Consider the following 19,684-nt stretch of genomic DNA (forward strand, 5'->3'; position numbering starts at 1 on the left):
AACAATTTGAAAGCATTGCGATAAAGCTACATCTGACATAATGAAGTTCTCAGCGTTGGGTTTTGGTATCTATTTTTCTGGAACCACCAGTAGCTACAGGTGGCCATGAAGCTTATGGAGGTTTTCTTGGTCTTGATAGAAGACATTGAGAAGTTGAGTAAACATGTGGCCAGAATTGTAGAAGAACTTGTGGAATCAAACCCAACGATTCTGTGTTGCATGAAAGGCAAAAGCAACATGTGAAAAACTAAGTGTGCCTGAGGCATTTTGGGTAGGTTGTAGAACAGCTTATCGCTACAGTAGCTGTAACCAATTGATCATGACTTCACTTTAATTTGTGCATGACCCAATTTGCATGAATTTTCAGCCGTCAGATGGATTGCCCCAGTCTTTGCCCTATAGAGTTTATGGTCAGCTCAGTGACTGTATGGTGCCAATTGACCTGTTCTATCAAGCAGAATTATTGGTTTATGAAATGCAGCGTCAAAGGGGGCCATAGTGTCCTACTTTGGGCCGGTCCCAAGCCTGGATAAATGCAGAGGGTCGCATCAGGAAGGGCATCCACCACAAAGCTTTTGAAAATTTACCATGCGAGTCAATAATATGATCCTCATGCTGGATTGGTTGAGGCCCAGGTTAGCAAAGAAGAAGAAGAGGAGGACAATATGTCTGTTGGCATAGAGAGAAGAGGAAAGGAAAGTCTCAGACTGAGAGCAAGGACTCCGATTGTTGGAACTATGACTGACAGGAAGCAGAGGGTGAAAGTAGACAGTAGTACTAGACAGTAGTAATAGTACTGTGTGTTCATCAGACCAAGTGGAAAGGTATCAAAGCTAGAAGCTTGGGGTAAGTTTCAAACTGTTCTACCATGTTGTGGATGGGAATAGAAATAGTGTAGCAGTGATCTTGAAGACAGAGTTTATAAGTAATATTCTGCAGGTAAAAAAAGTGTCAGATAGGGTGGTGAGTGAGAAGCTAGTACTTGAAGGTGTGATGTTCAATGTGGTTAGTGGTTATTCCCCACAAGGGGTGTGAGTTAGAGGAGAAGGAATATTCAGTAGTGAGTTAGTTTCATTTATGTAGGATATTCCCAGAGATGAAAGAGTTGTGATTGGAGTAGATTTCCATGGAGATGTTGGAGCAAGGAACATAGAAGTGATTTACAAGTCACTTTCAGCATTCTGGTTCTGCAGCTTTGGTATGCAGAACCAGAATGCAGAAGGATAGACGGTGGCAGACTTTGCAAAGATGTATTGGTTATGGCTGTAGTGAAAACAGGGTGACTTAAAAGAGTGAAGGTAGGAGCACACAGGTATATTACATCTTGTGTAGATGATATACTGTAACTTGAAGGAACTCAGTGGCTGTAAGGTAGTGATTGGTGCAAATGTTTGCAGACAGCACAGGATGGTGGTGTGTAGAGTTACTCTGGACGAAGGTAGAGCAGAGAAAAAATTGGTGGAAGCTGAAAAAAGAAAGAAAGTTGTGTAGCTTTCAGGGAAAAGTTGAGCCAGACTCTGGGAGGCCAGGAGGTGCTTCCAGAAGACTGAACAACTACAGCTAATGCTATCAGGGAGACAGGTCAGAGTACTTGGTATTTCTTTTGGAGGAATAGTTTATAAGAAAACTTAGTGTTGGAATGAGGAAGTACAGGAATGTGTTCAGTGAAAAGAAAATAGTTAAGAAGATACTGTGAGATCTAAAGACAGTTGTGAGGAGTACAGAAAGATGCAGCACACAATGTGGGTAGCAGTAGCTCAAGCCATACAAACGGCATACAATATTTTGCATGATAAGTTGGATAATAAGGGCGGAGAGAAGGATTTATACAGGTTGGCCAGGCAGCGAGACAGCGATGGGAAGGATGTTTAGTAGAAGAAAATGATTAAGGATTGAGATGGAAATGTACTGACAGGTGTGCCAAAGGTTGATGGGAGGATGGATGGAGTACTTTGAAGAGCTGATGAATGAGGAAAATGAGAGAGAACAATAAAGGCACTGAAAAAATGAACAGTGGAAAGGCAGTTGGTCTTTATGATAAACCTGTGGAGGTATGGAAATGTGTTGTAGAGACAACAGTAGAGTTTTTGATTAGGCTATCCAACAAGATCATAGAGAGCGAGAAGACGCCTGAGGATTGGAGAAGTGTGCTGGCACAAATTTTCAAGAACAAGGTAGATGTTCAGAGTTGTGGCAATGACAGAGGAATACAAGTGTTCACTTGAAGTTATGAGAAGGAGTAGTAGAAGTTAGACTGAGGTCAGAAGTGAGCATTTGCGAGCATCAGTATGGATTCATGCCAGGAAAACGTACTACAGATGCACTATTTGCTTTGAGGATGTTGATAGAGAAGCACAGAGAGGGTCAAAGAGAGCTGCAGTGTGTTTTTGTAGATCTAGAGAAAGCATATGGCAAGGTGCCAAGAACTTGGCTGTTACATTGTATGAAGAAGTCTGAAGCAGCAGAGAAGTATGTTAGATTGGGGGCAGGACATGTATGAAAGCTGTAAGACAGCATTGAGGTGTGCTGTAGGTGTGGCAGATGAGTTTAAGGTGAAGGTAGGACTGATCAGCTCTGAGCCCCTTCTTGTTCGCGGTGGTGATGGGCTGGTATAGATGATAGATGAGATTAGACAGGAATCTCCATGGACTAAGACATTTGCAGATTACAATATGATCTGTGGTGAGGGCAGTCAAAGGAGAGAATCTAGAAAGACAGAAGTTTGCTTGGAATGAAGGAATGAATGTTAGCTGTAACAAGACAGAATATATGTGTATGAATGAGAGGTTCTTAGGCTCAACGGTCCAGAGCAATGGTGAGTGTGAAAAAAAAGGGAAACAATCTTGCCCAAGCAGGTCGCACCAGGTGGAGGAAAGTGTCAGTTGTGTGATAAAACAGTGTTAGCAGGAATGAAAGGAGAGGTTACAAGATGAGAGACCAGTGATGTTGTATGACTTAGAGTCAACGGCACGGAGGAAGGGACAGGAGGCAGAGCCAGAGGTAGTAGAGATGAAGATGCCGAGGTTCTCTTTGGGAGTGAAGAGGTTTGAAAGGGTCAAGAATGAGTTCATCAGAGGGACAGCTCATGCTAGATGTTTTGGAGATTAATGCCAGAGAGGCCAGACTGAAATAATTTGGACATTTACAGAGGAGGGATGGTGAGCACATCAGTAGAAGGATGTTGAGGGTGGATCTGCTTGGCAGAAGGCCTAGAGGAAGACCAAAGAGGAAATTTATGGATGGAATTGAAAGAGGACATGATGGTAGTTGGTGTAATCGAGGTAGATGCAGAAGATAGAGTTAGATGGAGAGTTTTGTGTCACTGTGGTTCACCCCAGAAAGGAAAGAGCTGAAAGAGGAAAAGGAAGAAGAAGGAGATTTAGTGGTTTATTGAGATAAATTCACTATTGGGTCAAGATTTTCAATATGAAGCTGATATAATTCCTACCTCTGTTTATCATCAAATAGCAGTTACCTTTAGTTTTTGTCATCTTTTTTTTTTGTCATATTTAGTTTTTGCTGTCTTCTTGAGTGGGTATATGTGAATCTCACTCACATACACTAACTAAAGAGAAACACGCTTATTTTTACAGATATGCTCACATACACTCACCCACCCACACACACATACAAAAAGGTGATAGAAAACCTTTTTTAATCAAAACACCTTTCTTTGAAAATAATTTGTTGTTATTTATTAAACCTACATGAGTACAGAACATACATATTGTTATTGTTTTTCAATAATATGTATCATAGGGTCAGAAATCTTGAAATTTATAATCCCTTCCCTGTTTGGACCTAATGGTTTTATCTCTCTTTTTTAAGGCTAAGATTGAAATGTCCTATAGGTGACCTCTGTAGATTGTAATACAGTGAAACAGATTATGTCAATTTATACATTCACCAGTCTTTTTTCTTTCTTTGTAGCCAGTATTTCATCCCTCTTCATTGTGATTGGTCTCTTTATTTTATCCCCACCTGTTTTACACACCCTGGACATAATCAGTGTCAGTAAGTCTGGGTAGGCCAACCAGGTTGTTGACAAGATTTTAAGTACCACTTATGAGAAATTTGCAATGTTAACCCGATAGCGTTAAACCTTTTTTTTTACCACCCCTGTTAATAACTTCTCAATTACCAACTGTCTTCATTTTCCACTCAAGCCATCTGTTTCCATTCACAAATTATTTCACTGTATAGATTCTGTCTTGTTTCCCTATTCTGGTGTCAGGTCTTTTATTGCTTTGTGATGAAGTCTGTTTACATCACCTGCTCTGAATTGGTCTGAGTATTAAAAGCCTCATGTTTCACTTCAGCATTTGCATACAAGCTCCCCAAGCATTAATCTTCCACCATCATGATTAAACTTTTATTTGAGGAGTTGGTCCCAATAGGTTATTTGATTTACACTAAACATAATTCTTTGTACTTTTAGTTAAAAGTCAATTAATCTCTTTCCAAACATGTTCCAAAACATGTTGCTGCTAAATTGTTCTTTCAGGTTCCAGTTAGAGAAAAGGCTCTGTCCTGTTAACATTTCATGAGAAGCAATGCTTCTGTGAGGGATCTTCCTAATTTACTACCATGAACCGAAGCAGTGAATATGCTATATTAGGCCTCCAGCCCCTGAGATAAAACACCGGGGTCTTCAGCATGTTCACTCAGCATTTCACAGTTTGAAATGTAACCTTGGTTGGATTTGTACTCCTGTGTGGATGGATTTTCAAGCCTATATTTTAATTCTAATTCTTACTAAATATGTACTACAAATTGTTTAGCAGTGAATTGATAGTGGTGCAAAAAAGCATTTAGTCAACCACTGATTGTGCATGTTCTCCTACTTAGAAAGATGAGAGAGGTCTGTAATTTTCATCATAGGTACACTTCAACAATGAGACCACACGAGAGAAAAAAATCCAGGAAATCACATTGTAGGATTTCCAAAGAATTTATTTGTAAATTAAGTATTTGGTGAATAACAAACACTAACTGAATACTTTGTAGTGTAACCTTTGTTGGCAATGACAGAGGTCAAACATTTCCTGTAAGTCTTCACCAGGTTTGCTTACACTGTAGCTGCTATTTTGGCCTGTTCCTCCCTGCAGATCTCCTCTAGAGCAGTGATGTTTTGGGGCTGTCGCTAGGCAACATGGACCTTCAACTCCCTCCACAAACTTTCTATGTGGTTGGGGTCTGGAGACTTGCTATTGCCACTCCAGGACCTTGAAATGCTTTTTACGGAGCCTCTTAGGGCTGGGCGATAAATCGATTGATTCGAATTTGCAATTTTTAAGATTTAATTTTTGGAAAATTTAATTTTTGGATTTTTTTTTTTTTTTTTGCCAATGCACCCCTTGGTCCTCCATGTAACTATATCAGTCCTGAAAGGTGAAATTGGTTTGGTAAAAGCATGCAATGTTAAATATATATTTAGGAAAATATATTGTGATAATACTCTAAACGGTTTGTAAACTTTTTTACCCTAAGAAGAGGGTGTCTGCTGCATGCATTTAATTTTTAATAAAAGCCACTCCTCCGGCTAGTGTCTGTATCGCTGCAAAACGGGCTAGTGTATGAAGCTAGTGGTAGCTACTGGGCACTGAGCTGCATTCCGTCATAAAGCAAAACTAGAGATGACAGTCCTGTGTTTCCTACTTAGCGACTCATATTTGGAGACATTTCTGACCCCTCTGGCAACTTTTATTTAAAAAAGCAACTAGAAACAAATCTAGTAACTACTGTTACTGTCTCATGACAACTGCTAGAGCTGGGCAGGAACTTTCTATTCCCTCAGCGCTGTCTCCCAGGCACAGGCAGCTGCTGTGTGAAAAGGCTAGTTATTGCACTATTCTTCACAATAGGGACACTCATTTTGATTTAAGAGGTTATTTTGAGGTTTGCACTTCAAGCCCAATATGGAAATTCATCTTGGTTTGTTAATTTTCTTTGTTTGTCAAATAAAAACAAAGTTAATTTGAATGATTTCCTTGTTTCAACTGTTTTCTTTTAAGAAAAAAAAAGTGATTAAAATCATAAATCGAATGTATTGTGAAAAAATAGGAGATTATATTTTTAGGCCATATCGCCTAGCCCTAGAGCCACTCCTTCATTGTCCAAGCGGTGTGTTTGGAATCATTGTCATGCTGGAAGATCCAGCCATGTTCAATCTTCAATGCTTTCACTGATGGAAGCAGATTTTGGCTTAAAATCTCACCATACATGGCGTCGTTCATTCTTTCCTTAACATGGATCAGCCGTCCTGTCCCCGTTGTAGAAGAACAGCCTCAAAGCATGATGTTTCCACCTCCATGCTTCACTGAAGGTATGGTGTTCTTGGATTGCAACTCTGCATTCTTCTTCCTCCAAACACAACAAGTTGACTTTGTGCCAAAAAGGTCTTTTTTGGTTTCATCTGACCACAGGATATTCTTCCATTCATATGCTCTATGGCAAACTTCAGATGGGGCTGGACATGTACTGACTTAAGGCAAATCCAGGGAGATATCAAACATATCAAAAGTCCTATATGTCTTTCATTTTCTTTCAATTGCTCCGACAGTTGATTTATTCAGACCAACCTGCTTGCCTGTTGCCTGTAGAAACTCACTTACGGTAATGAGATTCAGATCATGACTAGAAGAATGATGTCTTGGAGACAAATGAGCTTCCTTCAAAAGAGGACCAGGGCGAGTCTTAGAGACGGCATGCAGAGCAATGGGATTCAGGGAAGGTCAGAGTGGAGCTGCTGCTCCACCACACTGAAAGGAGTTGGTTAAGATGCTTCATGATACTTCCTCTGACTCCACATTCAGAGTTTTCCCATGTCCAAGTTGAATGAGACCCCGTGGCACACTCAGAATGTGCGTAAGAGATAATATATGTATTTTCCTCATGGTCATAGTACTCCTTAAGATCCCTCAGAATGAGCTGGATATTATCGCGCAGAGAAGTGAATCTGGGTTTTTCTACCAGATCTAGGACTAGAATCTGAATGGGTGGATTTATAATGTTCCCATATCAGCAGGGATCAACTGATGAGTGGGACCTTGCTGCCACAGAAACTCTTCGTTCTTCTGAAGAGTTTCAAGGTCATGCTCAAATCTACCGATTATATGTAGAATTGCATGTGAACAATGGTACTCCTCAGGTATATTGCGTACAATTTTTTTATGTAAAAAAAAAAAAAATCCCAGCTTTTAAACAGTCAGAACCTAACTTGTTTATTCTTCAGTGAAATTCTTCCAGTCTGCAGTAACTTTCTTGTCTTCTTCTAAGCAGCAGTTTTTTGTCCTTTTTTTTAGTATTGATAACTTGTTCAAGGGTTGTTGAGGACAACCTCTAAGACTTTAGTTTTCAAAAGTGCCCGTGGGATTGAAAACTGTAATACTTGTATGAATTTAGCGTAGCATTAACCAAACACCCGCTCACGCTTACGTTCCTCCAGCGGTGTCTCCTGTGGCTTTACAGAATGAGATGTAGAAAACGGGTTTATGTTATTGTGGCTGACTGTAAACCTGAGAGCGTGCAGCAGCAGCTTCTTCCTGAAGAATGGCAAACATACACCTGTCAACTTACTCCAGTGATGCATTCAGAGGGTAGAAAACTGAAGACGTATCTTAGGTCTTTTTTTTTCTTTTTTTTTCTTTTTTTGGGGAAAATCTGTCAATAGGCAACAATTCATGATCCACTGACAGCATTTATTTTGCTCCACCAGATGTCCCAGATGTAGATAAGGCAACATGCAAAACTACTGATTCTGTCGATTCACAGAGCTTTCACTTTTAAAGACAATTCATTTGTTTTATTACTATTCTGTCCCTCCATGATGCTGACTTAGTCGCTGAGAAAATTCTTATGATTTTCTTAGGTTCCCAGTTGAAATGAAGTCTCTTCTGCAGTTAAAATCCGGAGGTGTTTATTCCGCACATAGAGAAGTTAGTCTTATTTAATTCAGAATCATGCATAATATATTTAGCCAAAACAAGTTAATAGTATTAAACACTGCATTATGACTTGAATAAATTCAAAAACGGTAATGCATCTCTTGATTAATGACAGTCAAGATCTGCTTAAGCCTTGAAATTGGCCCCAAGCCCACAGAAGGCTTCCAGATGTGATCTATATATACAATTTGAGGGGATAGCAGGATGCTTTTGCAGCTGATATGTTAAGTGCAACTGAACTTCCCACAATTACTTAGAGTACAGGTTTAAAGGCTCTCTGCATGTTGATGTTAGCATTTGTTTCTTAAGAGTGGCAAACAGGGAAGCATTTTTTCATTCATTCATATTAGAGTAAATGAAAATCTGAGCAGTTCCTCATTTAAATCTGCCTCAGTCTATCCATGTCGGGCCTGCTTTGGTCAGCTCAAATGTTCAAAGCAGGCTGGAGAGAAAAGAGAAAGTCTTATTTGATTAAGCTTAAAAAGAAGTGTAGCCACAGCACAGGAAACGCAGGAAATATAAAATTATGCTTCTTGCATTAATGCAAATAAAAAGCACACAGGACATCCAGCTTAGCTAGGATAAATGGACAGAAAACCATTAAGCATTCCTAGAAATTAGTCAGGAACACATCGAATCAGAAATGGACTAATATCCCACTGAGAAGCCAGGAAACAAACCTGAACAAAAAGAGTCATTTTTTCTGAATGAACTGGCTGTATGGTGCACTAGACTCCAGAACATCTTTAAGTAGAAATATCAAATAGAAAATAAATCTTAGTCCAGACTAAAGTTTGAACAAAAAGGCAGGTGAACAAATCACAGACTGACATCCAGCAAACATGACCTTACCTCACTGAATGCTGGTTGGGTTTTAATAATGGATGCAAGGGAACAAAAGCAAAGCCCTAATACTTAGTGATTTTTTTAAAACTGTATGATGGAAAGATGCTCTTTGTGAATGTTATACAGTGACATATACTGTATATGTATAATTATATATGTTTATTTTCAATAACCTATACTACAACACTTGGACTTCTGTGATAGTGTACAAGACTGGATCATAGAGAGAGGGATCTTTCATCATCTCTCAGTACAACATCTCTGAATAGATGTACAGGTTCTCCAGGTTTTAGACCACGGGTGTCTTTTTATCTTTTGAAACGTTTCCTTGTTGTTTTGATCATATGTTTTGCCTTATACTGCTTTTCAGTTTACGCGATGATCTTTATTTAAAATGTCCCGATATTTCAAATAGCTTAAGATGCCATTCTCTACAGGAGGTAACCAGGCTCAGTGGAAGAGAAACAGGATCATAGCGTCACAGATCCTCCACCATCTGTAACAATGGCTGCTGTTGCAGCCAAGGGTGTCACAACGTATTACTGTATTACATAGCGTTAGTTGTTTTTTGTTTTATGGCTTAATGAATGAAATCATCATTTAACAGCTCCATTCTGTATTCATTCAGCTTTTCTTTTTCAGATCGTTTCATAAACACAAACTTATTAGTGACAAAAAAGGCAAAACAAAAGAAATGTGTAAGGGTTTAAATACTGGTTCTTAGCACTGCATGTATAAAATAGATAGATAGAAACCCAGAATGCAGAGAGGGTGTACTTTCCTTTTTTGAGACTTTAAACATCCTTTGTTTTAAAAGGCAGCTGTGCTGACACTGATCATTCTTGCTTTGCTGCCTGGGGAAAAACAGAGTTTCCTAATGAACATGCATGAATGCTTAACGCAGTTAAAAATGAAACCTTGTGTACTCCACTTTCTGCTATTTAAGGTCATTGCAGTCCTGGTATTGGACTTGGTAACAATTATACTTTTAAGAAGATTTCAGAAAAAAAACTACATCCGCTTCAGTTTTTGTCACTATGCTTTTGTGCATGTGAATGTAATCTGCTGTGAGATAAATGTTCTTCTAGCTGTCAGAGTAGCCAACACCGCCAGCATATATATATATATATATATATATATATATATATATATTTATATATATATGTGCATTGGACTCACTGAGCATGACTTTAATTTGCAGGTAGTTTTCAAGTTTCTCACTCCAGGAGTGATGGCTCATCAGCACCATTAGTCACCTAACCAGCCTGAGACCTGCCTGCAGCTTCTTAAGTGTGTGGCTTTGTGCACGTTTTGCTTTATGTTTATTTGCACTCATCTCACTTTATTACGGCTGACTTCCTCTCTCTGCCCTTACAATCTTGGCTCTCTGTTCACACACTCATAGTGTGCGTTTATACATCATAGTGAGCTATCACAGTGGCCTAATGAAAACAAAACTTCTTCACATCTTATGCCATATGTGGCTGAACATGGTGGCTTTTAGTTCAGGGATCAATGTGTCCCAGAGTATGAAGATAGCTGGAAAGCAGTTCGTTTTAAGTCTTTTATTCGATGAAGAGTTAAACAATTTTTTGACAAAATGTGAATAATGTTTAGAAAATATTTCTAAGCTTAAGCAAAAGAGGTCTGGCTGTATGTTTGCGTGCAGTGTTACATTTCTATCTGCACAGTGCAAAAAGTAACATTTTGGTTTCATTTGACCAGAACAGGTTCTACCACATTTTGTTTTGCACTGTCTACATGACTGGTAGGAAGTCACACCCAGGTCTTATTAGGCATTTCTTTCATCAACGTCTTTCTTCTGGCCAGTCTTCCATCAAGGTCAGATTTGTTCAGTCCACAGCAGAGAGTCATCAATTCTGTTTTGAATTTATGTAAATGATCTTGGTATAAATATTACTGATGTATCTTTATGCTGATGATGCTGTAGTTTAGGGGGTCTGAAGTCTGCGTTTGACACTCTTCAGTCTGACTTGCTTCACATGAGATTAGTCCTAAATGCTGTTAAAACGAAGGTCATCCTGTTTGCTCACCAGAAGAAACTTTCACGTTCTTCCTTTTAATAGAAACATTGAAAGATACACCAGGAGAGAATGTTGAGACACAGTATAAGTGCCTTGCCATAGAAAATTCGACAATAAGCTATCCTTTAAATCGAATAATGAAAATGTTGTAAAGAATTTGAAGAATAAACTAGGGTTTTTCTTTAGAAATAGATTTTGCTTTTCTTTCAGTGCGAGGAAGCGTCTTGTTTTAATAACCTTGCTGCCTCTGTTAGCTTACTGTGATGTGCAGATGAAGCATATATGCTTTTTGTTTCCGTACGCTGCCCTGTAACTATCCACTCCGATTCCTCTGGGACAATTTCAGTTTATTTTACGGCAAAAAGAGAAATCTTCTTATGTAACTTGCTTTTTTAAACTTTCCTCCCTGACCTGCTGCATTCCTTGGCCGTGATGATGCTGTTTGTTCACTAACGCCCTCTAACGAGATTAATCCGGGAACAACTTATTTGGACTAATCTGGTTTTGGTTAGCCTTGGTAGTCACCTTTCTCCACTCCAATCCACCTTTTTTTTTGTCTGGTCTTTGGCCACCAAGGCTTGTCTCACCTTCATGGTGTCACAAATGAAATGATTGTATGTCTGATAAATGTGTATGGTGTTTCGTCCTGCATTCATTTGAGAAGGCAGGTCCAACAAAAACGGGAAGCAAACAGGAATGTCTGTAGAAAATGCATGGTCAGGTTTAAAGGGACCTTTTTGTCACCATTCTCCAGGAGAAAATTTCTACATTTTCTCCAAGAACTCTCAATGGCATTTATTTATTTATTTTTTTTCCCTTTTTTTTTTTCTTTTAAACAAAGCCCTTCTCTGAAAAAAAGCTTGAAAGATGGGAGCAACAATAAGAAATTGTGTGTCTGCGTTTCACATTTCGCTCCCAGCTACCAGAGAGTGTGGGCTGAATGATAGAAGAGCTATAAACACTGACAGAGAAGGAACCAGAAGAAAAATAAAAGACAAAGTCGATACTGCGACCCAGTCCTATCGCCTGGGCTGTTTCATAAACATCATAGCTGGAGTAAAGTGGACAACCTTGAGTTCATGAAAGAGCAGATGCATTCAGAGTTTAAACCAAATGTTTATGTACAGTCCATATAAGCAGATATGATCCTATCACCGTATGACATTAAACCAGAACATTGATGTCGTTAGACCTGGACTTCTCAGGCTGAAGCCCTGGATCTTTTGACAATAACCCCAGATGTCATAAAGGGCAACAATTAACTATTCAATAAAAGTTTAATCTTTAAAAAAACACTTAATGCTCCTAAAATATCATTAGAATTTAATAAGATTACTTAAAAACAAACAGCTATGTGTGCATTCCGTCTGTATTGTATATATTAACCTGACACTGTGAACTCCTTTAACAAAACAAAATAAAACAACTAAAATCGGGTAATTTGAGCACCCACGGCACAATAGCAGCAGATCTTAAAGCACATGCAGCTGGTGATTGTTCTCAGAGCTCTGTGATCTCTGTGGTTGTTTGAAGCTTTTTTCCTCTGTCAGAGAGGTGGCACTGGGACTATAGGGGAGAAAAAAGTTTTCTCAGGTTGCAGCAGCAACAGCAGAGCTAAGCTGGAAACCGGTTGGAAGGATTTTATCACGCTCAGCTCATTGAGGTGGTCTTAAATGGTTTCTGTCATTTTTGTTTTTTATGGAAATAGTGAGAATATTAATTAGAGAAGAGCAAATTATTCAAAAAACATAATGAAAAAATTGCTTTTGAAATACAAATGTGTACATTTCTCTACCTTTCTATCTAGTCTTAGTTTCATGTTTATAAGTTATTATATTTCTGATCCAATTCATATCTCTGTATGTGAATTGGTATGCTGGACCTGTCGATCCATATTCACCAAATGAACTGAATTATTTCTTTGTACTTCAATTCTAAAAGCATATTGGAAGAGGTTCTGAGAAGCATCAAGAATCTTTCAATTCAACTTCTATCTATTTATCAATGTCCGGAATAAATTATATGTCACTGTTAGAACAGAAAAAAAATCATTGAAATAAATTACATCATTGAATGAACAAAATAAATTTAGGAATTACTGAATTGAAACAAATATCTAAAATAGGAATGAAAATATCAAATTTGTAAAAATATCCATCCATCCATTGTGAAAACACACTTACTGCATGGTTGCAGAGATGTGGTGGTGTGTGTGGGTCACCAGTCCATCACAGAGCAACACAGAGACACAAGAACCAATTTGAATTAAAATACAACAAATGTTTCTTTAAGATGATCAACATTTTATAGGCAAAGGACTGGTACAACATGTTCTACATTATTTAAATATGAAATTACTTGTTTTGATCCAGTCTCCAGGTGCATGGTGGTGCCATGTTCATCTATTCAGAACTTCATTATATGCAAATATAAAGAGAATGGTCGTGTCCAGCCATTTATTTTGATTCAGGGAATAAGGTTCTGTTTCCCTGACATGTGAAATGTGTGAATCAACCCCAGAGTAAAAGCAAACAACCTTCTGAAAATGTTGGCTGAAGCTGGTAGGAGAATGTCTTTATCCATAGTGAAACGGCTGCTGCAGCGACATGAGCTGAAAAGCCACTCAGCAGGGAAGAAACCATTACACCAAAAGCAGTATAAGAAACCAGATAATAGACTGCAAATGCACTCAGGGACAAATACCGTCATTTTCAGAGACATGTCCTCTTGTCAGATGAAGCAAAAATTGTGTTTGTCCTTAATGACCACTGTTACCTTTGTAAGAAAAAGGAAGCTTCCAAGCCTGAGAAGACTGTAAAGTACAGTGATGGCAGCATCATGTTGTGGGGCGGGGTTGCTGCAGGAGAGACTGCAGACTCTTCAGAATAAATGTCATTAGAAAAATCATCACATCGAATTATTAAAGCATGTCAAGACATCAGCCAGGAAGTTACATCTTGTAATACAAATGGGTCTTCGAAATGGACAATGACCTTCAGCACACTACCAATCAAAGCTACTGTTTTGGAACGGCCATCACAAATCCGTGTTCCTACTCAGGGCTTGGTGGGCAGAGGTGAGTAGATGTGCGTGAGCGAGGCAGCCTAGCTCTATTACATTAGTCCAGTCTGAAGGAATGGGACAGAAGTTCTAGAAAACTCACAAGAAGCTCCTGAAAGGGTACCCAAAAGGTTTGACCCAAGACATACAGTTAAAAAGACAATTCTACTAAATACTTAGGAAATATATATACACCTCTAACAGACAATTCAAACAAACGTCTGCAAACCATTTCATGTCAGTAAAAAAAAAAAAAATACATATCTGGGTTTAACTGTAGAACTGAGTGACATTTGTTTGACAGCACAGATTCATGTTAATCATCATGTACAGGCAGCCATTCAAGCGTATGGGCTGTTTAGGAAGTAATTCCATAAGCATGTTCATGTGCGTCTCATTATCCCTTTAACTACTCAGAAGCTCCACACGCGCACACACACACATATATATATACAGTACACACACACCTACAGACACACAGCTGAGCTGACCGTGATTGGCTGAATGGCACATGCACACGTATCACCTCAGGGAGCTGACATGGCCACAATTTATTTCCTCTCCGTCTGATGCGTCGAAGCTGATCTTTGCTGAAGGATTAACTGATATTACCGAATTTCATCTTCCCACCAGGACTTAATACCAGTTGTATTTACAAACCACTCACTGTGTGTGGGAGTGTGTGTGTGTGTGTGTGTGTGTGTGGGGGGGGGGGGGGGGGGCTGTATCACAGTGGCTGGTCATATTTTTGTGTGATTACATGGAAGAAAAGACGAGTAGTTGAGGGTCACAGAAGTCTGAGTCTCAGTTGTCTGCTCCTGGCAAGCAGGCAACATCTGCTGGAATAGCCTTTGTTGGCCTTTATGTCCCTAATGAACAGAGCGACATTACTGTCTCATCCACGCTTTAAAGTCATCGTTACATGTGTTTTCTGTTAGCTCAGGGCTTCAGAGGAACTGTGCTGACCTACTGAAGTACCGCAGCTCGCTCCCTGAGGAGGGAGAAAAAAATAAATAAACCGGAGGGATCAGGGTCAAGCCATGCTCGTGGAGAAGGCTGGAGGATGAAGCTCCCATTCTGGTTATGGATGGGGTTAATTTGAGTTATTTCAAAACTCTTGATGCAAAGAAAACCAATTTTGAACAGTGTCAGCCAAAGTAATCCCCGATTGAAAATTCCCCAACACCATCTCACTTTGACTTTTAATCTGCAGCATTGCCTGGGCCTGGCCACTCCACAGCAGAACATTATTACAAAATGTATTTAACAAAAGCCCGATATCTACTTAAATTATTTTTGAACACAATGCGATTCTCAGTGTAAATATTTCTACTTGGGCGGCTAACACAGAATTCACAGCAGATATCGGGAACAGTGCAAGTAATCCACACATAGAAGGAACCAAATTAGTCCGTTAAAGAAATTATTTGTTGCGAAGTGTAATTCCATACGGGTGTAAAAGGATGTGCAAATAGGCACAGAAAGCCAGGAATACAGAAGAAATCTCTCAGTAATTAGAAAGCCTTAATTTCCTTTAGTACATTTAAATAGCAAACAAAGCATTAATTTCCCACTTATTGTTATTTTTGTATAAAACAAAGTAGCTTGCATAGCATGGGAGAAAGACAATATCAGATCGCTACATATTAGATTCAATTTAGGTTTATTCACCGAGCCCGCTTGTCCAAATCCACGTCAGCCAGGATGTGTCTCGGTGTGAGTCCTCACAGTGACAGCTTTGGCAGGGATAAAGCTGCTCTCATCCAAAGGTGTTTGACCTGCTCTGCTTTTAGATTTTCTGAGAGAAGGTTTGACACACTGTGAACGAGATCACTGGCCTTAAATCGAAGCCTTAACCCTTCATTTCCCCCTGTTAGTACCTTGGGCTAGGGACATATACACATTGCTTTTTTATATACTTGTGTGCTGTTTCATGTTTCTCTCCTGACCAGGCGTGGCATGTTATTGAGAGAAAAGGATGCCGCCCTGCCCACAAATATTCAGTGGCTTTCAGACATCGTGGCTTGTCTCGTTCTTGACATGATTCACTCTTCTGTTCAGGATGTATCCATTTTATTTTCCTCTGTAGACAGCTGCTTTAATGCGGATGGGGTTATACTTTTGTATTTTGTTGTTAACGTTTTTTAAATCCTTAATAAATGTTGTTAAACAGACAACTAAGCAGACAACAAAAAAGAGAACCAGTATTGTGAAACTCCTCCTGTCTGATTTTTTTCACATGTTGTTTCTTATGAAAATAAGTAAAAATCGCTGAACCTTCTTTTTTTTCTTTCTCTGTCTTATTTCTTTGCCAGGTACGAGTTTTTATTGTGGATGAGAATGACTGTGTCCCAGAATTCCTGCAGTCGATTTACAGCAAGGATGGCGTACCGGAGACGGTTACAACTGCAACCTCCTTGTTGCAAGGTGAGACATCCGGAAAATCCTAAAACAGTGCATTGTGATATTTGACATCAATAACTGCATGCTTTATTTTACATATTACAGTGCCTTCCTGCAAAAAAACTAAACAAAAAAAAAAAAAATAAAAAATTGGTTGGTACCCCAAGTATATAAAGTGCAAACTTAATCTGATGTGGTGCTGTGGGACTTTTGTGGGAAATTTGTTTACTTTTTTTTTTTGCACAGATCAAATCTATGGCAGAAAATATGTCTAAAGGATGCTAAAATTGTTTGTTACTCTATAAACTATGGTTGAGCTACACACGATCTAAAAGTAAAAGATTTAGTATTGTAAATTTAACAAACACTTCTTTTAAGTGGGCTTGGCATGAAAAATTGAGCATTGCCAAAGTTGAGGATTAAAATTGAATTAAAAATGCCAGCAGCTGTTCAGCTTTAAAGGAAGAAAGAAATTTATTGCAGTTGTACATTCCAACAAAATTTGTCTTCTGCATTTAACCCATCACCCTTAGTCAGCAGCTTGCAGCACCTTTGGAGCAATCTGAGGTTAAGGGTCTTGCTCAGGGACCCATGTGGCAGTCTGCGGGGTTGGGACCACCGGGCCACCCCTCCACCTGAAGGGCAATGCATTAGAGGGTACGAGAACTTTTAAAACAGGCTTGTTATAACAGAATATCTGCATTACAAAAGCATTAGGTACTGATTCCATGTTTCTCATTTTTACATGGAGACAGCCTTAACAATATAAATCTCCCGGCAGACTAGTCATCTTCTGAGGTTGTAAGCATGTTTTTCATGTAAAATCTGAGGATGGTTCTAACTGTGCCTTTGCCAGTATTCTGGTGGATCTCTTAAACTGGGTGTTTAGATCATTCTAGGTATAATTGCTAAAATAAATTAAGGGTGATTTTTGAAGGAGTTCTGTTTACATTGTCAATTCTAATTCCTGAAGAATTGAACACGCCTCCAACCCCTCATTAAAGGAGTAGTAAGCGAAATTTCATCACTATGCCTGTTGACCAAAACAAATGTCTGACCTCTCTCTACTTCCAGCTGCAACCTGCCCCCCCCTACCCCTCCCCTTCTCACCCATCGCCTGGTATGCACATATTTGCAAAGGATAAATACACAGCCAAACAGCATCACCTTTCAGAGGAACATGTCTAGTAAAGTAAATAAGTCATACATTTATAATGCTGTTAGCAAGAGAATGTTTTGATCTGTTAGACTTGCTCTCCACCATTTTGCTCCTACACAACACTGCTCTGATGATAGCATTTTATAAGCAGAGAGGGGCTAATCCCTGAGTGCAGTGCTTCTCAATAATTTCTCTTCCCTGTTAAATATGTTTCCATGGTGTCTTTTTAGCATTTGTTCACCACACTTCTCATCTACTGCGAATAAACTCTGCGCGCACTCTGATAATGAGAGCACCACACTGCCACCTCCTGTAGTGGATGTGCAATTACACTTTATTTTAGTTTGTGCCGTCAGACCATATTCCATCTAAAACGATACCTTTAGTTCTTCACAAAACTCTTTTTTAGTTATTTTTATTTAAAATGACAAAATTTCACTCGTTTAACAAAGAGTTTTCAGGATACTCTTTGTAAGCATCTTGTTTCTCAACTTTCCCCTTTCATTTACGACCCTGCTGTATTGTTTTATGAAGCAGTTCTCTCAGACTAACATCTCTTTAGCTCTCTCAGCTAGTTTGTTTTTGCAGAGACAGTCAGGCGGCTGAATTTAGCTGTCAGTTAGAGTGATTGCCATAAAGCTACCACACAAAGCCTAGAAACCCTGTGTCTAAAAATGGTTTAAGGTCAATGTTAAAGAACTTAAAATTCCAAATGATATTTAGGATCCAGTACCCCATCTAGGTCTGGTAGACTGCATTTATGGATCTGGATGGTCGTCCAAGTTGTGGGGCTCTATATTTTATTTGATACTTGTTATGATATGTAACATTTTGCCATATTTTAACAGCAATATCACAACTTAGAATCTAATCTCTAATCTGCATTTAACCATGGTTTGTACTTGCTAGCATTTCTTCAGGGACTTTTTTTTTACATAACTGAAGTTGTGCTTCCCACTGCTTGCCTGTTGTTTGTAAGTTAGGGTGACCAGATATCCCCGATTTCTGGGCACAGCCCCCGTTTTGGATGGCGTGTTCCCGGCAAAAGCTCCCAGCGGAAATGTCCCCGATTTCAGTGTATCGTGATGGTGCTGTCCGGATATAGTAGACGAGCTTAGTCGAACACCCCATTAACATTGCTGATCATGTAAAATAAACCGACCCCCAGACAAAGATTCTGCAGTGTAGTCATCACCCCCCCCCAAACCCCCCGCCCCCTCCCTCTGTCAACCACCTCCCACTCCCCCACCTCCTCCGTTCTACAAATTCAGAGACATCCCCGGTTTTCATTAGAGAAATCTGCTCACCTTATTTTATACAAGAACAACAACAATGTTATTGCCAAATGTTCTTGGTATGTTGAAACAATCACACACAATATCACTTGAGAACAAGTGTCCTTTTTTGCTGTACCCCACTAATTGAATAATTAGGTAACGGAAGTCTTCTTTTACTGTTTAACAAAAGTTAAACATCTCTACTTCCAGGTATGGATGGTTGGAAATGAGTTGGAGTCGACTGGATCCACTCTTCCTCCCCAAATCCTGCTGCTGACTCTGGGGATAAAATTTCTGTCTGGGAAAACTAGTTTGGCCTGACTGCTTTCAGCGTCTGCGCCCACGTGTGCCGCTAACTGAAACACATGTTCTGTCCACACAACAAATAATAAAGTCAGAAAATAACAGTGCTGCTTTCAGATACAGTTGATTAATGGTTCAGCTCACTGATCACCTCATCATAGGAAGTTTTTTTTTGTGACTGTGGCCGGTAGCATGTAAATTTAAGCTATGCAGTGTGATGCTAACCAACCAATTGGCAGAAGTTGTCCCCTTGAGACACTCCCCTCCTCATTTGCATAATGAGGAAGAAATGCATACAGAAAGGTAAAAAGGCCAGGTAGAAATGAATAATGTTGGAAAAAAAGAAATTAATAATGTTGGGGAAAAATAAGGTAAAAAAAAAAAATATATATATATATATATATATATATATATAAAATTTTTGTATGGTTTAACAAAAATGTTAAACCATGCACAGAAATAGATGTATTTACAAGTTAATTAACTGAATATAAAGCTCAAAATTATAACAAATACATAAATAAATGCAAAGCTAATTAAAAGAGAAATGTAAACTGCTGTCTCAATGTATAATTTAATTACTGATTTATTTACTGTATTTGTGTGCAATTGATTGCATGCTTACTTATGTACAGAGCATTTATT

At 39.0% G+C, this 19,684-nt stretch overlaps 1 protein-coding gene across 1 annotated transcript in view; it reads left to right on the top strand.

The window, feature by feature from the left end:
* si:ch211-186j3.6 (neural-cadherin) overlaps positions 1 to 19,684 on the top strand; it is a 488,898-nt gene that overhangs the window by 139,185 nt on the left and 330,029 nt on the right. The window contains exon 5 of the mRNA XM_036135719.1: positions 16,213 to 16,324. Within this exon, the coding sequence (XP_035991612.1) occupies positions 16,213 to 16,324 (112 nt within the window). The remainder of the gene's footprint in view (positions 1 to 16,212; positions 16,325 to 19,684) is intronic.

Source organism: Fundulus heteroclitus, chromosome 4 (genome assembly GCF_011125445.2).
Source record: "Fundulus heteroclitus isolate FHET01 chromosome 4, MU-UCD_Fhet_4.1, whole genome shotgun sequence".
Classification (NCBI taxonomy): domain Eukaryota; kingdom Metazoa; phylum Chordata; class Actinopteri; order Cyprinodontiformes; family Fundulidae; genus Fundulus; species Fundulus heteroclitus.